The sequence below is a fragment of the Struthio camelus genome, chromosome 17 (assembly GCF_040807025.1).
Source record: "Struthio camelus isolate bStrCam1 chromosome 17, bStrCam1.hap1, whole genome shotgun sequence".
NCBI classification, from domain to species: Eukaryota; Metazoa; Chordata; class Aves; order Struthioniformes; family Struthionidae; genus Struthio; species Struthio camelus.
This window is the reverse complement of record NC_090958.1, coordinates 10,426,941-10,443,464: the sequence shown is the minus strand read 5'-3', so window position 1 is coordinate 10,443,464 and position 16,524 is coordinate 10,426,941. Positions and strand designations below refer to the sequence as shown.

Sequence of the window (16,524 nt, the reverse complement as noted above, 5' to 3'; positions counted from 1 at the left end):
AAGACACTGGATTTATTTCCATCATTACACTTTCTCAGACATAGGCTTTTTTGTAACATGAACATCTGAAACATTACCCAGATTCCTATGAACAAGAAGCTAATCAGACAAGTAGCTTTATAAATTTGCTTATGCATATTTTAAATAACATGAACAATATAGGTACACAGAGAATCTGTATTATCAAGTTAACAGTATTTTGCATTCTCAGAGTCACAGCCCTTAAAACAAATACGGCCTTGAGTAAGCTCTGTGACTCTTTAAGAACCAGTGCCCTTTTAATAAGGCACATGACCTGAAGACCTTCAAGACCTTGAAGGTGTTGACATTAACATACATGAGGGGGGAATCAGTTTAACCCACTAATGGTTTCAATTTGTTTGCTGTTATTTAGACAGAAAACATGATTCCTGTCCTTAAAACTACACATTAGAGTCAATCTCAGTAGAACTGAAGAGAGCCGTATGTTCTCGCTCATTCACATACCACTTATAGCAATATTTATTTCACTATATAGGGAACCAATACAATTGGGTCCTTCACAGGTCAAAGACTTCTACCATGAATGTCAGGTTTACCCACTACTCTCCAGAACACTGCTGAAGACAGACACACTGCTTATGCACGTTGTCCATTGGTGATGTTAGCCTATCAAACACAACTATAAAAAAATGCAACTCCAAACCCTAATGCATTGGCTCACTGCAGTTAACAGAAAGCTTACTTATCTCTTAACATAGGATTTATCTTGCTTAACCTTAGCTAGAATTAGAGACCTAATTTTATGACTAATAATCATCTAGGCTCCCCCTACAGTTCAATGAGGAATAGCTCCACAGATTTATCTGTTACCTATTATATTTAAGCATGTCCTAAATTTAGATGATTTGTGTTCTGGAAGTGCTGTCCCAGTGTATATAGTCTAACCTCATTGTCTAGTCATTCCACTTCTACATAAATGTCACAAATGTTTATATTTTCTTTGCATCACTTAACTGGGACTACCTTCTAAAGAAAAGAACCTTCTATTATCAAGACTTTTCCCCGAGAGAATAAAGATCTGCAAAGTGGGAATAACACTTCACATACTGACCATAAAGACTCAGACCAACAACTTTCAGAGTGCTAATTTAAAACTTCTAGTTTATAGTTAATCACTTATACCAATCACTGCATATAGAACTTGACCTTTTAATGTTTTCTGTGTTATTCACATTACGGTGAATCTACTTACTAATATTTTAGTTACTCAAAAAGAAGGATTTCTTTTCCCTCTAATGGTGTACAGCTTCACAAACTGATGCAATCATTCAGCTGTGAAGGCTATTTATCTGTAATGTGATAATTTTAAATATAGAGTTGGGCAGTTGCAAAATCTAATATACACAAATTATTCCTATTTCAAGCTGTGGTTACTATCCTGTGACAACCTACTATAGCACTATTATCTAGATACTCTTAAGACACTTCATAAAAACCAGTAAAAGCCCTAATAGTGCAGTTTTATCATTCCTAATATTAAGCATCTTGTAAATACATAACAAAGTTTTGACTAAATAAAACATCTTGCACAGCTGTACAAAATAAATAAATGAGCATTTATAACCTAAGAAGTTGTGTCATGCAATTTTTAAAGTCAGCGTCTTATCCTTTTACTACTCTGATAGTGACTTCCTGTTTAAAATGTCCAGGGTGGGGCCGTTTCCAAGTTCAATAACCAAAACATGCACTGCCATATCTGAGGAGCTTAAAAAAAAAAAAAAATACCAATTACTAAGACGAATCTGTTACGTAGCCCATCGTCCACTTCTCAAGGAAGAAAAGCTTTTCACTAGACAGAATGGGACTAATGCCAAAACTTAGCTCCTTCTACCCGCAATGGCTGCTGCACGCTCTTCCATCCATTTCTATTCTTCACATGTTTCACTTTGGAGCAGAACTGGAACAAGTGAGAGCATGCTGCAGCTGCTGTGAGGAAAGAAGCCAGCTTCTGGCAGTAGTTACATCCCACAGAGGGTTGTTTCTTCATATAACCATTGAAAAACAACTGCCTACTCCGTCAGCACCCTTCATCCTCATTACACTCCTCTGCCATGCTGCCTGAAGGCTTACCTCATCATGGGTTTTTCTTCCAGCACCTTTAGGATTATTCACCCTATAGCTGTTTTACAGGCTGCTGTTAGTATATGTGTACATATACATACAAATCCACAATGCTACCAGCAAACATCCTAATTACAACTCTAAGTAAAAGACTGATTTGAGTTTTAAAAGGATGTTTTATCAGTAGCTTTGTGTTGCCATGGTAACAAGATTCCAAGGGCATATCCAGGGATAAGAAACTCTTAAATACTGCTTACAACTAGGATAGGGAAGGGAAAAATAATTCCAAGCAAACAAGCCAACCTATAAAGATGTTGACTCTTTACTGAGTCTACATTTAGCTCAATCACAGACATTTCCACAACATACTGACATTTATCAAGTTACAATGCAAATAGCTTAAACTTATTTTTAAAACTGCTATATGAAAAATAACACATTATTACTATATAGTTGCCTAACAGTATCATAGTGGACTGTTTCATTAATTTGCCACAACTTCTTGGGGTGGGGGAAGGTGGTTATGGGATGTGATTTCTTTCTTTTTTTTTAACTTATATATAATCAAACATCAGCCCCTTCAGTTTCTTCAGAATAATTGTTTCTGACTCCAGATGATGAAAATATAGGGAGCTACAGTGGATTATTCTAACTGAGATTCTTTTTTCGAAAAGCAAAGCCTGGAAAAAGGATAAAAAAAGTCAAAGAGGTCAGATTTGAGGACATCAAGTAAAGGTGTCAATTTTATAATACTGAATATACTTTTTGTCCCCAACTGTAAACATCTAAGGTTATTAGAGGTCTTTGTTACTTTGTTCCTTCCATTTTTTCATATTATTTTTGAAGCTAAATAAGCATACCTTTCATTAGACCTTTCTCATTACTACTACCTTACAAAAATCAGCATCTGCTTTTAAAGGGAACACACAGATATTCAGATTAAAGGTGTATCTGCCTTGTTTTAATGGGCCTCACTTTATAAAAAGACAATCTACTTCTTGCTTAAGAGTCTTCCTTCTGTTTCATTAGCTTTCTCTAAAAGAAGTTCTTAATAACTGAACACTTCCTAGGCTTATCAGTTGTGAATTCAGGAAATATAATCTTTTTGCATTAGATAAAAACTCAGTGATACTCAGTGGTAAATCCAGGATTAATCTAGCTTTTCGTTTCTGTAGATTGTACCCTTACACCTTAAGGGTTCCCATCTAGTCTGTCACAGGAAACACTGAAGATAACATATTTCGAATGTTTAAATGAACAGTAAAATTAAAAACATTGTGATAGAATTAATAACTGAATTTTATTTTGTGAGTCATTATCCCTCTCCTTTCATAAAGTTGAGAGGAAGTAAGAGAGATGAGGAATATTCTTTTCTACTGCACCATGCATCCCTGACAAACTACAGAAAGAGCAGCATCTTAAGACATTTCTATCTCTTTCTCCATTAAAGCTTTACATTTATAGATTCTAATTTCTACCACTCAGAAAATTTAAATCTATGAAAAGAGAAAACTACTCAAACAATAGATTTTTGGGAAAGAAAACCCCTTAGCTTTCAGGCTGTAGTTGCTTTTCAAGCCCCATAAATATTATATAACTTTATGGACACAACCACTGGATTCTTTTTCATGCCACTCAAATTAGATGGACAAGAGTCAAATATGTTGTAATTCAGCACTTTTGAGTTACCTATTGGTAGGCTACAGACACTCCCCATCGATTACTAAAAGCCAGCAGTATGTGTTACCTTCTCAGTCTTAATGAAATATGTATAAGTACCAGCAACCCTGCAATGAAAGAAAAAGCCAAAATTTTTGAAATCAAAAGTGAGATACTTCAGAGTAAATTTAGATACAAGCAGTCTATATTATACTTCCAAAAAACTGAGTGTTTGAGAAATAGACCTTCTCTTATCCATTATATAGCCATGAAATACACAGTATTAAAGTTTTCAAAAGTGAAAGTGAGACAGGAGAAACATACAGTGGGTCCCTCTAAATGTAGCTATTCAAACAATTATCTGACTGCTGAATTCTCCACCATTTGTATACAAAGTATCAGAAAACTACCTGAAGTTATAAATCACAGGATGATCACAGATTTAACTCCTTTTTGTTGAAGGAAAAAAAAGAAAACAAAATCCAATAAACAATGACTGTTTGTAGGCACTGAACAGTCACTGACAGTTTCTCTTTTTTTTTTTTTCATTTCATACTACAAAAATTGCAGCAAAGGAAGAGCAATAGAGAACATTAAAATAACTAAAAAGTAGATATGATCCATTTTGCAGTAGGATTAACCTGGCTCTGTCTGAAAATTCCTTACTGCATGCTATTTGAAAATGTATTTTCTTTTAGTGGTTTTTGATTTGCCAGGATTCTAGTGTCACTGAACAGATTATTGCTTTTGGCTAAGAAAATACCAACAGCTGTTTCTAAATCTTGTATCATGACCCCTTTGTAAAGCAACTGTCATACTTTACACACTCATCACGGGTTCATCAGTATTCTTAGTCCCTTTTTATCTGTTGTTCATCACCAAATCATCAAGTCCTGCTACGATTTTGTTTTTATGGAAGATGACCTGAACATGCTATTTTAGATCGTATTTATAAATTTATTATAAAGTTGACTTTTTCATTTTCTTAAAAAAAGGGGGGAGGTGGAAGAGACACCTTATTTCTAAATCACTGTCCTCTAGTTTATCAGAAGCACATAGCGAGGTGCCCAAATAATCAATGCTGACTGGTCGATCATTACGATGACCACTAACATTACTTTGTTAGATCTCTGAAGATTGTCCCAGTTCCCCCCAGCCTGGATTAAAATATAACTGCATTCCCTTCACCTTTACCGTGTACTTTTTCAGCCATTTTTCCCATATCATTTCATACCAGTCCTAACATTAAAGGTTTCCAGTACAATTATGCCAAGTCTTTCCCACCGCGACAAAAGTGAATAATTACTCTTAAGTGGTTTTTACTCTTTGGGAGTTTCTGATCTACTGCAGTTTATTGCCCTTCACACCATGAACTCTTAAGGCCCTTTTGTAACCTCCTGTAAGAGAATCGGTTTTGTTAGTCTATTCAAATAATTCTTGTAGGTTACAAAGGCACAATTTTCTTTTTCAGAATTGAAAAAATAAAATCTGATGGGATCTTCCAAAGCATTATAATTTCGAACTACTTACTATACACATGATTTCACAGTTTAACTCCTGAGATCATTCCTACTATTTTTGAACAGAAATATCTAGCCAAAGCAAACGGAGCCTGAGCCTGTAAAATAAATTAGATTCACCAAAAGCTCAGTCAATTCATAACCCTAGGTGTGGTAGCCCAAATGATTCGTTGTTTTATATTTTGTCTTAACATATGCTAACAAAGAGAGGTGATTCTAGAACAACACCTTAACATTACTATTATAAAAATATTAGCTATTTCACCCAATAGTCTGTATTAAGTTTGCTTAAAGAAGTCATTTAACTTCACTGTGTTCTAATCAATCTTAGTAGTTCCAGGAAACCATCCGTTCTCTCAGTTTCCTGTGTCTTTTTATATGTATTTGTCTTTCTATACCTTTAGCTGTTTACCACTATGACTCCAAATCACCCCATTTGTCTGCTCTGTTTTATGCCACGTCACTTCAGGTCAGGCTCCAGAAAACAGACTTGTTGAATAGTCTCTTACATCTTACTATTTTGTCTACTTCTTGCTTTTCCAATTGTTTTCCCCATTTTAGCGGTCTACAAGCGCCAATTATTTCCTCTGATGCCAGTTATTTCCTTTTAACACCATCTGTGCCAAATTTAATGTTTAGACAAATTTCACTTTTATGTTTAAAGGTCTTTTGGCCATCTCTGAAATAAAATCACTATTCTTAAAGAATACATTGCTATACTAAGTTTCAATAGCTTTCTTTCTCTCAGTACAAGCTTAAGACAAGTTCTGTGAGAATAAATTTCTGGGTAAAACTGAGAGTTCGACAACACCAGAGACTACCTAAAGGCTCAGTGAATTAAAAGGAATGGTTGTGACCCACCGCCTGGCAATCCTGCCCCTTTCTCACTTTTTTTGGTTGGAGTAGGGGCTTTCTTTGTGCCGACTTAGAACACTGAAACAGCCAAATGCCAAAAAGGCTCCAAAACACAAACAGTAAATAAGTCATCTAGCTGCGTCTGGGTATCCCCTTTTGTCAGCACTAGCACTCACATGGTTTTGCGTTAGTCACATCGACTGATCTCCTTAAAAAACATTTTGTGAACTTGCTTTTCAGATAAAACAGTTTTCCAACAGTTAACTCTGCAGCTGTGTAAGCACTAGCACCAGCAGAAGAGAGGAGGAAGGAATTACATGACCTGAGGCAGGGAAGGAAAGGCTGCCCCTTTAGAAGCAGCACAGGCTTAGATCAGCATAAGTCAATCATGAAAACCACAGCTTAAGTTTCTAGCCCTGGTTGTCCTGAAAACTAAACCTCCAAACATGAGCCAATAAAGTGAAGGCTTCCTCATTCTGTGCTTATGATTCCTCACAGATGCAACAAGAAGCAACCAAGAAAAGTGAAGACAGGTCAGCTGCATAACTAACATCACTCCAGAATTTTGGGGGGGAAAAAAGAAAACAAAAAACAAAAAAACACTATGAGCAGCAGCAAAGCAGGTTACACATTTACAGGAAGTATCCCCCTTCGTTCCCTCAGAGGGGTGGGAAAGTGCTACCAAAGGAGCTGTGAGTGATAATGGTATAACCAGAACTGCCAATCAGGTTTACTCTTTTGTCTAATAAAGTTTTAATTTTTTCTTCTATCCCAAACATTTTACCTAAAGCAGCTTTACAAAACGGAAAGCAATACAAGATCCACACAATTACTTTATTTTTCAGGAATTAGCTTATTTAATTATTTGATTCCACACAATGTTCATCTCCAGAAAAAAACAGTTTGATGTTTCACTCCAAAACGATGCAACAGCAAACATTAAAAAAAAAAAACACACACACAAAAACACACACTGAACGAAATAATTCATGCATACTTAGAAGTAGAAGGGTTCCCTAAACCTGTAGAAACATCAGTCCAACATAATTAGTATCACAAAGCACCAAAGAAAGCAAGCTAATCGTTAGTATTTGGGGGGGGGGGGGGATGGATCTTCAGCACTGTGAATCTTACCACTACCAGAAGTTACTTCACTTCAGTATCACAGTTTACAGGGGAGAGGGAGAGGGAGAGGGAGAGGGAGAGGGAGAGGGAGAGGGAGAGGGAGAGGGAGAGGGAGAGGGAGAGGGAGAGGGAGAGGGAGAGGGAGAGGGAGAGGGAGAGGGAGAGGGAGAGGGAGAGGGAGAGGGAGAGGGAGAGGGAGAGGGAGAGGGAGAGGGAGAGGGAGAGGGAGAGGGAGAGGGAGAGGGAGAGGGAGAGGGAGAGGGAGAGGGAGAGGGAGAGGGAGAGGGAGAGGGAGAGGGAGAGGGAGAGGGAGGCCAAAACTAAATCCTGTAAAACAGTAAATCCCAGTAAAATTGGGCAAATTCTGGGCTGATCAACTGAAGTGGTTTGGGGAGTAATGATTCGGAGTGCTCTAACCACTTCAAGTTTAATTCAGGACATATCAGCAATATTTCATGAAGCAAGCTGCCTTCCCTCCAAACAAGAAGCAAGGTACTGCAGTGACAGCTGCTAATTTTAAGGAAAACTGCAAAATGAAGTAATGACATATCACAAACTATAAATCTAATTACAAGTTGCTGGTACTTAAAACATACTCACAACACAGATGAATTACTTCTTACCGTGCAACAAAAAACCTCTCATTTACATTCTAATCTCCGTGGAATATTTCACCATTTTATAAAAATTCTGTTAAAATACAAAAGAAGAACTTCCAAGAGAAGATTCCCCCCCCCCCTTTAACAAAACTTACTTGTTATGATTTTAGGTATTACTAAACAAAGTAGGTAGCAAAATAATATGCGCACAAGTAAACTATGCCACTGAAAGGCAATCAGCCCTAAGGAGGAACACAGCAACCATTTCACAAGCCTTTCAATCAGCATGTGGACAGCCAATAGGGCACTTAATATCTCCCATCATAGCAGTCAAGAGTGCAGACAGTTCTGTGCGAGATACTCCTTCTACATTAGCAGAGTAGAAAAGAACGGAAAGGGGTGGAGACAGGAATGATCTCTTTGAAACAGAAACCAACCTAGTGCAGTGATGAAGAAGGAGAAACCTCATTTTGCCAGAGTACCTACCAATTTCTGATCAAATAACTCCATCATCTGAATGAATGAGATTAACCATTACTCGGATCTAATTATCTTTTTGGTCAAAGCTGATAATGAAGTAATTCATCTTAGGCTTTTAATATACCTTAGAACCAAGATGAGTTTGAGAACAGCATTTTTAATACCTAGAAAAGTTGTATTAAAACAAAGTAGTGACCTCCTGAAAGAGGGGATTCACCTACAAGCGTACAGTTGTTTTTCACAGATGAACTAACAAGCAATATAATCTAGGTTTCACACAGATGAATCACCCAAAACAGAATACACTATTTCACATTTACTATTAATTTTTCATTACAGACAGTAAAAAAGTTATACTGTAAAATATGCTTGTACAACCATACTCGTCATCTGAACAACTTGCAAATCAAAACTGTTACTTCAAATATCATTAAAAACTGTTAATAAAATATGCCTTTTTTTCAAATAACATTTGAAAAATTTCTAAAATACTTAGCTTTCAGTGGAAATAAAAATATTTTTTAAATAAGCAGAATAACATCCAACTTCATCCATTAGCAGTGCGTGCTTGCAGTGATGAAGGCTAACCAGGTACTGGGCTGCATTAGCAAGCATGTAGCTAAGAAGTCAAGGAAAGAGATCACTCCTGTAAGGCCACATCTGGAATACCGTCTCCAGTTTTGCTCTCTCCCAGTACTGCAGCAAGTCCCTCAGAAAACTCTTAAGATGGACAGGGGGCTTGAGCACATGACATAAGAAAAAAATAAGGAAACTGGTTTGTCTTAGCCTGGAAAAAAGATGACTGGGGGGCATGAGAAGGTACCCAATTCTGTCTTAAACTACCTAAAGGGAAGACCGATCCAGACTCTTCTCAGGGCCAAACAGTACAGAGGACAAGAGGCAATGATCCCAAGTTGCTGCAAGGGAAATTCTGATGAAAATAAGGACAAAAATATCACCACGCAGGTGGTTAAACACTAGAACACATTGCCCAGAGAAAGTGGAACCACATTGCCCAGAGAAACTGGAACCTTCATCCCTGGAGATTTTCAAAAAACCAAATGGGCAAGACCCTGAGCAGTGTGATCTAATTCTGATGTTAGCCCTGCTTCAAGCTGGAGGTTGGGCTACGTGACCTCAAGACATCCTTTCCAACCTACATTATTCTATGAAATATTCCACAGCAAGCTGTCATAAAAACTTTTATTAAATTGATCAGTGAATTCCCTTTCTAGAGCACAGCTGAAAGCTATTACAAAGTATCAACATACTAAAAAAATTATGATGCTGGTGAAGTGCTGTTTTTCAACTGATGCTAAACTGTATACACATTCAGTTGGTAAGTGTTAACTTTCCTCCTGCAGACTTTATCTCCCCACTCAAAAACAAGTAGCTCACTGAACTAAGTCAGTCTGGTTTCCCACAAATACCTGTTTCTGTTCTCCTTGAGAGTACCAATAAACCCAGTCCTGAAACTGGGCATCTGTATGTCTCTCTGGGGGAGTCTCTGACCTCTCACATTTGACCTCTTGATATAGTCTCTTCCTCAGCAGACCAGTTTATAGGATCTCTGTGCTCTACTAAAATTTTTAAGAAAGCTGCAGGAGGTTTACATATTTAAGACCTCTACCATCTGTCAAATTTGATGGAAGGCAGGCAACAGGTTCAAGAGCCATATGTAGGGGTACAGGAGACAGACTAACACAACACCACATACAGATAACGTGAATGCATAAGCCATCTTTCCATAATAAATCACGCTAAAAAAAAGTTATCTGCTTCAGTGGGCTGGAACATGCTATGTTAAGAAAATATGTATTTATTTATGAAATGCAAGTCCCTAAGCTGCACTCTTCAACTCTTAAGCTAGTATCCCATTACTCTGGGCAGACAGGAAAAGATGCTACCTCTCATCTCCCATAAATCTTAAAGACAGCTCTGATATGCACAGAGAGAATAAGTAGCCACTGTCCTGTCCCCAATGCCTGCTGAACAGCTTGCTGACCACCTGTTGCATCACAAGGGAGAGAAGAACAGCTCTAATCGCTCCTTTTTCATTTCCATGTCAGGTTAAGGAAGTGCTAGAAGTCTGAGTGACTTAACTGAAGGGAAAAGCTTATCCGTGTCTGTCTTCCCCAGAGAGAAGCAGCTGATAACCAGCCACCAATTACATTCCCTAACTTTCTACTCTGATCTTTGCACTAACTAGAATGTATTAGGACTGGCTAACTTGTGTCAGCTGCCCATTTTCCGTAAGACGCAGATCAGAACACGTTAATTAAAAGGTATCAACACCCATACCCAACCTGTGCTCCCTAAAAGCATGTATCGGCAAGCACAGGTATCTTTAAATTTGCTCTATCACAGAGTACTCATTCCAGGTCAGTGGAACACTTAACAGGTTGCTTCTGTTCCTCATCACCAAAAGCCTCCAAATCACCAATCTGACCCTCACAGATGGACACAACTGGTCTCTAAACTACCTTTTTGTCTAACTTTGGACAGTCTTGAGAGAAGACATTATGCAGTCATTAACCCAGTCTGGACAGTCTTGAGAGAAGACATCAGGCAGCCATTAACCCAGTCAGTTCTGTTTTCATTTTTTAATATAAATGCCTGTATTTTACAGAGCAATCTCTCCCTAATATTTTTTCATTTTGAATCTATTTATGAATATACTTCTCAATTCTCATATAAATGTTTCCCTCCTCTAAAAGGAACTTCCATGAGAGACTGGAAAAGAACAGAAATTTGAAAAAACTACTGCCAAATGTTTTAACTATTCCTTTTCAATATTGCATTCATATCATCTGCTGACTAGCTTAATATCTAACATAACTCTTCTACAGAACATCACCAACTCAAAGATGTCTTTCTAACAACACAGTAAAATCCAAGTCAAGAAATGAAGAATTTGAGCTTCAAAATTCTTTTCTTCCAACTGCATTCATCTTCATTATTTAGTTGCAATATTTGCAGCAGTGATACTTCATATGCGCATAAGCGTGATGATAAAGGGCTACCAAAAAATGGAATACAAGACAAAACATGCTCATCACATTCCCAATAATGATTTCTTTCAAGAAATATGAAATCTGATTTGTTTTACACTGTCAAATGATCATCCTTGTCAAATTACTGCTGACCGAATAGATGAAGGAAAATTCACACCAAAAAATGAAGGCTCGACACTGTCATGTTTTCATCAGTGTTTGTGTGCATTTAGAGCAGAGTCTGTGAACAGGTCATATTCAGCACTGCCAAAAGCAAAAACAAAAAAAAAAAAACCACCACAACAGACTTGGGAAGGAAGAGGGAATCTCAAAACCTTGCATCTGCAAGTTAGTTCCGAAACTTTCACACTTAATCTGAAAGTCAGTTCTAGCTGGCTCTCAGGTTAATAGTCCCCTATATCACTGAAAGACAGAGAACATCATTACATAAAGAACTTCACACCAAAATCCCTCAAAACAACTCTCAAGCAAAAGAGAAGGGGAGGAAAAGGAGAAATAGACACAGTGTTTGCATATATTTGGATAAATTAATTCAGAGTTACAAACATGACTGTATGACTAAATAATGGCTGAAAGCTGCTAAAATGTCTTGCAGGCCTAGAAACTGTTGAAGATCTTGGGCAGAACTTTTTTTGCACTGTGGCCATTCCCTAGTTCCACATGCAAAAGGACTGAAAATAAGAAATAGGTTAAAAAATATATTGACATGGATATCTACTTATTAATCTTTCACTACCACCTCCACTCCCCTGCAACAAAAGTTCTGAGTAGGATGCAAGCCTATATCAAAGGATGCACATTTTTGGTAGAGTTTAACTGGAGGACATTACGATTGAGATTTCCCTGATAATATGCCTCTCCTGCATATGCATTTGAGAAAGCGCAGCCACAACATAGAAGTAAATATACTGTTCAAATAACTGAATTTTACTCAAAACCCATTTAAGTTAAAAATGACTGTACTAGAGAAAATAGTTAAATGCCTTTAAGGGTTTTCAAATTCAGATGAGAGAATGTTCATGTACAGTATATTGTACATTCTCCTCTATTTCTTGTGCTATTATTTTATGTTCTAATCAATATTTCTCAAACATTCTATTCTCTCTGCTGCCAAGTCAAAATGGAAGACTGACTGTAATGCTATCCTAAGGACACTTCATATGACCTTTTATTCCGTGACAAAAGAATTGTCTTTTATCTTGTTTTCAACTCCCAAATTCAAAAATCCAGAAATATAGGGGGCAGGAAAAACACGGACAAGAGTGAAGGTTTTTTAAGAGTTAAGTCACTTGTTTTCCATATAACAAGCCTTATGGCAGAAGGCACTTAAAAATAACTAGATCCTCTGAAGTTGCATGCATTAGCTGGGGGTCTAAAAAACCAAAAACATCAGAGCTTGCTTTGTTTTCCTTCATTAAAGTGTACAGATTTAAATGGATTTTGCAGCTGCAGGGAATATCTCCATCTTTACTCTCATAGCTTGCCCTCTAATCACCTCACAAGGGAGAGGCTTCTGCAGATCCTCACTGCATTAACAATCAAAGCAAGACATGAAACATTTAGTATTAATCTACATAACCTATACCTCCATTGATTAATAAGTAATCTTATTTAATCGTAGCAGCTCATCTGCTGTGCACTACAAAACATTACATTTGCTATGGCATTTAGCTAGAACATGTGCAATCCAATACTTACCAAGTATACAATACAAACTGAGACTTTGTTCCCTGTCATTTCACACCCAAGGCAGAAGAGCAATGATTAATTAACAGCTCAACATATCAAATCTAGTATTTCACATGAATAACTTTAGAGGGAAAAAACTCAGGAGCCAAATGTGTATGTCTCTATTTTTGTTAATAACTGTGTACAGCAATCATACTAGAGAAAAAAAAAAAAAGAAAGAAAAAAAAAGCGAAAAAATATAAGAAAATCCACAACACTAGAATGAGCTATTAAATAAAAAATAACATTACATAGCCAGTCTTGGAGATAGAACTTAATAAAATATTAAGTAATAGAACTTAATGACACACCATTGGATGGGGGGGAAGGGGCCATATTTTCCCTATATCTGCTCACCAACCTAGTGATGCCGAAAAAGGGCATCAACTGCCAACATACTGCTTCTTGTAATCTTTGATCATTGGTGAAACATTTTAGCTTTAACACAACATCTGTGTTACCATTTTTAACATCCCATTGATATGAGCGGGACTATACACACATCTTGGAAGTACTATTCCAAATCAGACTGCATGCGTAAACCAGCGCAGTCAATAATGAGATTATGTGCACTGGCTTAGTTGTCCCAGCACAGATGATTTGCACCACAGTAAAATATGGTTTGTACCATAAGCTACATTAATGTCAGTTTTAGAGTGGATATATTGCTGTGATCTATAACACTAAAATGATAACAGGGGTATTTTTACACCATAAACAGGATTTTTGATTTTCATTTTGAAGGTTCTTCCCCCAGCTAAAAAAGTGAAGGCCACAATTCAAAACTTAAATACAGGCATATCTCCCAGCTAAATTCAGGCCTAAATGAAAGCTTCCATTCTGAAATACAAGATGACTTCATTTTAATAAGCCAGCACAATCCATCACAGCTGTAAAATCTGTAACATACACTTGGATGTTGTGAAGAGCCTTCACCGATAAGTGTACTAGTTTATACTATAAAAGATTAAACATCAGAGAGAGACATTATCGCTAATATAGCTTTCACCAAGTCATAACCTGTAAACTTCATTTAGTACTTCTGGTCAAATCTGAACATGAAACAGAAGCAGCATTGGAAAAAAGTTGATAAAATAACAAAAAATAGTTTTATTTTTGAAACAAGGGATTCAAATTAAGTCACTTTATCCTGTTTTGCTAATGGTAAAAAACAGAATAAGAATTGTAACTAAGGTCACAAAGTACGTCAGTTTTATAACCCAGTCACTAGGTATACCACCTCAGAGCATCATCTTGACTCAGCCCACCACATGCAGGCTGCTAAAAGAAAACCCATCTCACACTCTAAATCCAGGTAGCTTACATTTTAGGCATTTTATAGTTCACTGGTTAGGTTTTTAAGAGTGATACTAACCAAAGCAAATGTGTACTACTGCTTTCTAGTGAGGCTTACCACCAGTCTTCATGATATAAAATAATCAAGAACTGGAAGAGCTGAAGAGAACTTTCATCTCTCATATATGTTAATTTAGACAATAATCTGGCAGGCTGTGCAACAGTCAACAAACACATCCAAAGAAAAGGCAGATAGGGACAGCAATTCGTATACACAGATTCACTTTTTCTGTTTATCAACCATGACCCTAGGAACATGCAGCACAGGCACAAAGGAAAAAACAGAGCTGTTAGCATGATGTTATGACCTTCTCCCCTTTTTCAGTGTCTATAATATAACTGTAAGGAGAGAAAAAAGAAAGGGAAAAAGCAACTTGAGAAGCAGGAGGAAAAAAAAATTAAAAATAACGAGCACACGACAGAAAGGAAACGAGACGCGTAGCTGCACCCCACGGTGCAGGAATTTTGGCGGGGGGGGGGGCGGGAAGAGGCGACGGCAGCCGAGGGTTGGCGGCCGGGGAGGGGACGGGCGATGCCGGAGGGACAACCTCGGCAGCGCGAAGGGGAAAGCGGGGATGAGGAAAGAGGCAAGGATGCTGGAGGCCTAGCTTCCCCTCCCCCGAGGGCCAGGCACGGGCCGCTGCCCCCCGCAAGGGCGGGACGCAGCCCGCGGCCGAGCCCCCGGGGAGGCTGCGGCCGGGCAGGGCGGCGGGGCGGAGGGAGGAAGGCAGGCAGGCAGGGAGGGAGGCAGGCAGGGAGGGAGCTGTGCAGGGCAAGGGCGCTGGCCCGGCGGGGCGCGGCGGCCGGCACTCACCACACCATGCCGTAGGCCCCCTCGCCGATGTAGGAGAGGTTGGTGTAGCGCGGCCCCACGTCGAACACTTGGCCCCGCACCATCTCCGGGCCCCCGGCGTTGGCAGCGCCACCCGCAGCCCCGGCCCCCGACACCGCCGCCATGTTGTCCGTGCCGGGAACCGCGGTGACTGCGTGCGGGGGGGGGGGGGGGGGGCGGGGGGAAGGAAGGCGGGGTGAGGAGGAAAGAGGGGGGCGAGGAAAGAGATGCGGGGAGGGGGGGGTGGAGGGAAGTAAAAGAGGCGTCGCCGGCTCCGCCGCGCTCCGGAGCACCGGCCGCCGGCTCCGAGCCCCCGTCAGCGCCGCCGCCGCTGTGAGGAGACGCTGCCGGGCGCGCGCGCGCACCCACAGCGCCCGGGGGGAGGGGAGGGGAGGGGAGGAGGGAGGGGGAGCTCGCGCGCGCGCGGGGGTGGGGCGGGGCCAGGAGGCGCCCCGGGGGGGCGGGGCAGGAGGAGGGGCGGGGCCCAGGCACTGCGGTAACGGCCGCCGCCGCAGCCGCGGGGGGAGGGGCGGGGTCACGTGGTGGGCGTGCCGGCTCTGCGGGAGCCGCGCGGCCGCCCGGCGCCATTAGAGGCGTCAGGTGGCGGCGGCGGCCCGGGAAATGGCACCCGGCCGCCCTCGGACGGGGCCGGCTGGGCCGGGCCGGGTCCGCGGGGCGCCCCGTTGAGGCCCAGGCTCGGCGGCGCCCGGGCTGTCGGGGCGAGCCGAGGGCCGTCAGCGCCGGGCCGGGCCGGCGGCCTCGCTGCTGGCTGACGGACGGCCCGGAGGAAACGCGGGGCGGAAGCCTGGGGCCGAGGCCTGCGCTCCCTGCGGCCCTTGCAGCCGGGCTCTGTTTTCTTCAGCTCCCTGTGACAACGCTGCCCCCCGCGCAGCAGTCAGCTGCGGGCGGAGAGGGGGTTTCTCTTGCGTTTAAGGTGCTGATCTGAGGCCCAACAGGCCCTGCTCTGTCCTTGGCTCTGCCGCAAGCCCCTGATGTCACGCAGGGCAAGGTTAACATCCTGCCAGAGAGCTGGGTTACTGGAGGGAGGGCAAGTTTATTTCTAACGCTTTCTGACTTTTCAGGGCTTAGTTTTGCAACCTCTAATTAGCATATGGTTTTTACATGCAATTATATTTTCCCATTACTTGTTTCCCCTATGAATGTAAATAAACTCGAGGTTTTGAGCAGGAGGTGAAGATTTAATTTGTTATAGTTTGTATCATGCCATGATTGTCGCTTGCAACAATATCCAT

The 16,524-nt window shown here is 40.5% G+C and overlaps 1 protein-coding gene across 1 annotated transcript in view; it reads right to left on the bottom strand.

Moving 5' to 3' along the window:
* Nucleotides 1-15,701, bottom strand: part of MAPK1 (mitogen-activated protein kinase 1) — a 45,245-nt gene extending 29,544 nt beyond the window's left edge. The window contains exon 1 of the mRNA XM_068911409.1: nt 15,254-15,701. Within this exon, the coding sequence (XP_068767510.1) occupies nt 15,254-15,396 (143 nt within the window). The 5' untranslated portion in view covers nt 15,397-15,701. The remainder of the gene's footprint in view (nt 1-15,253) is intronic.
* Between the last annotated feature and the right edge of the window lie 823 nt (nt 15,702-16,524).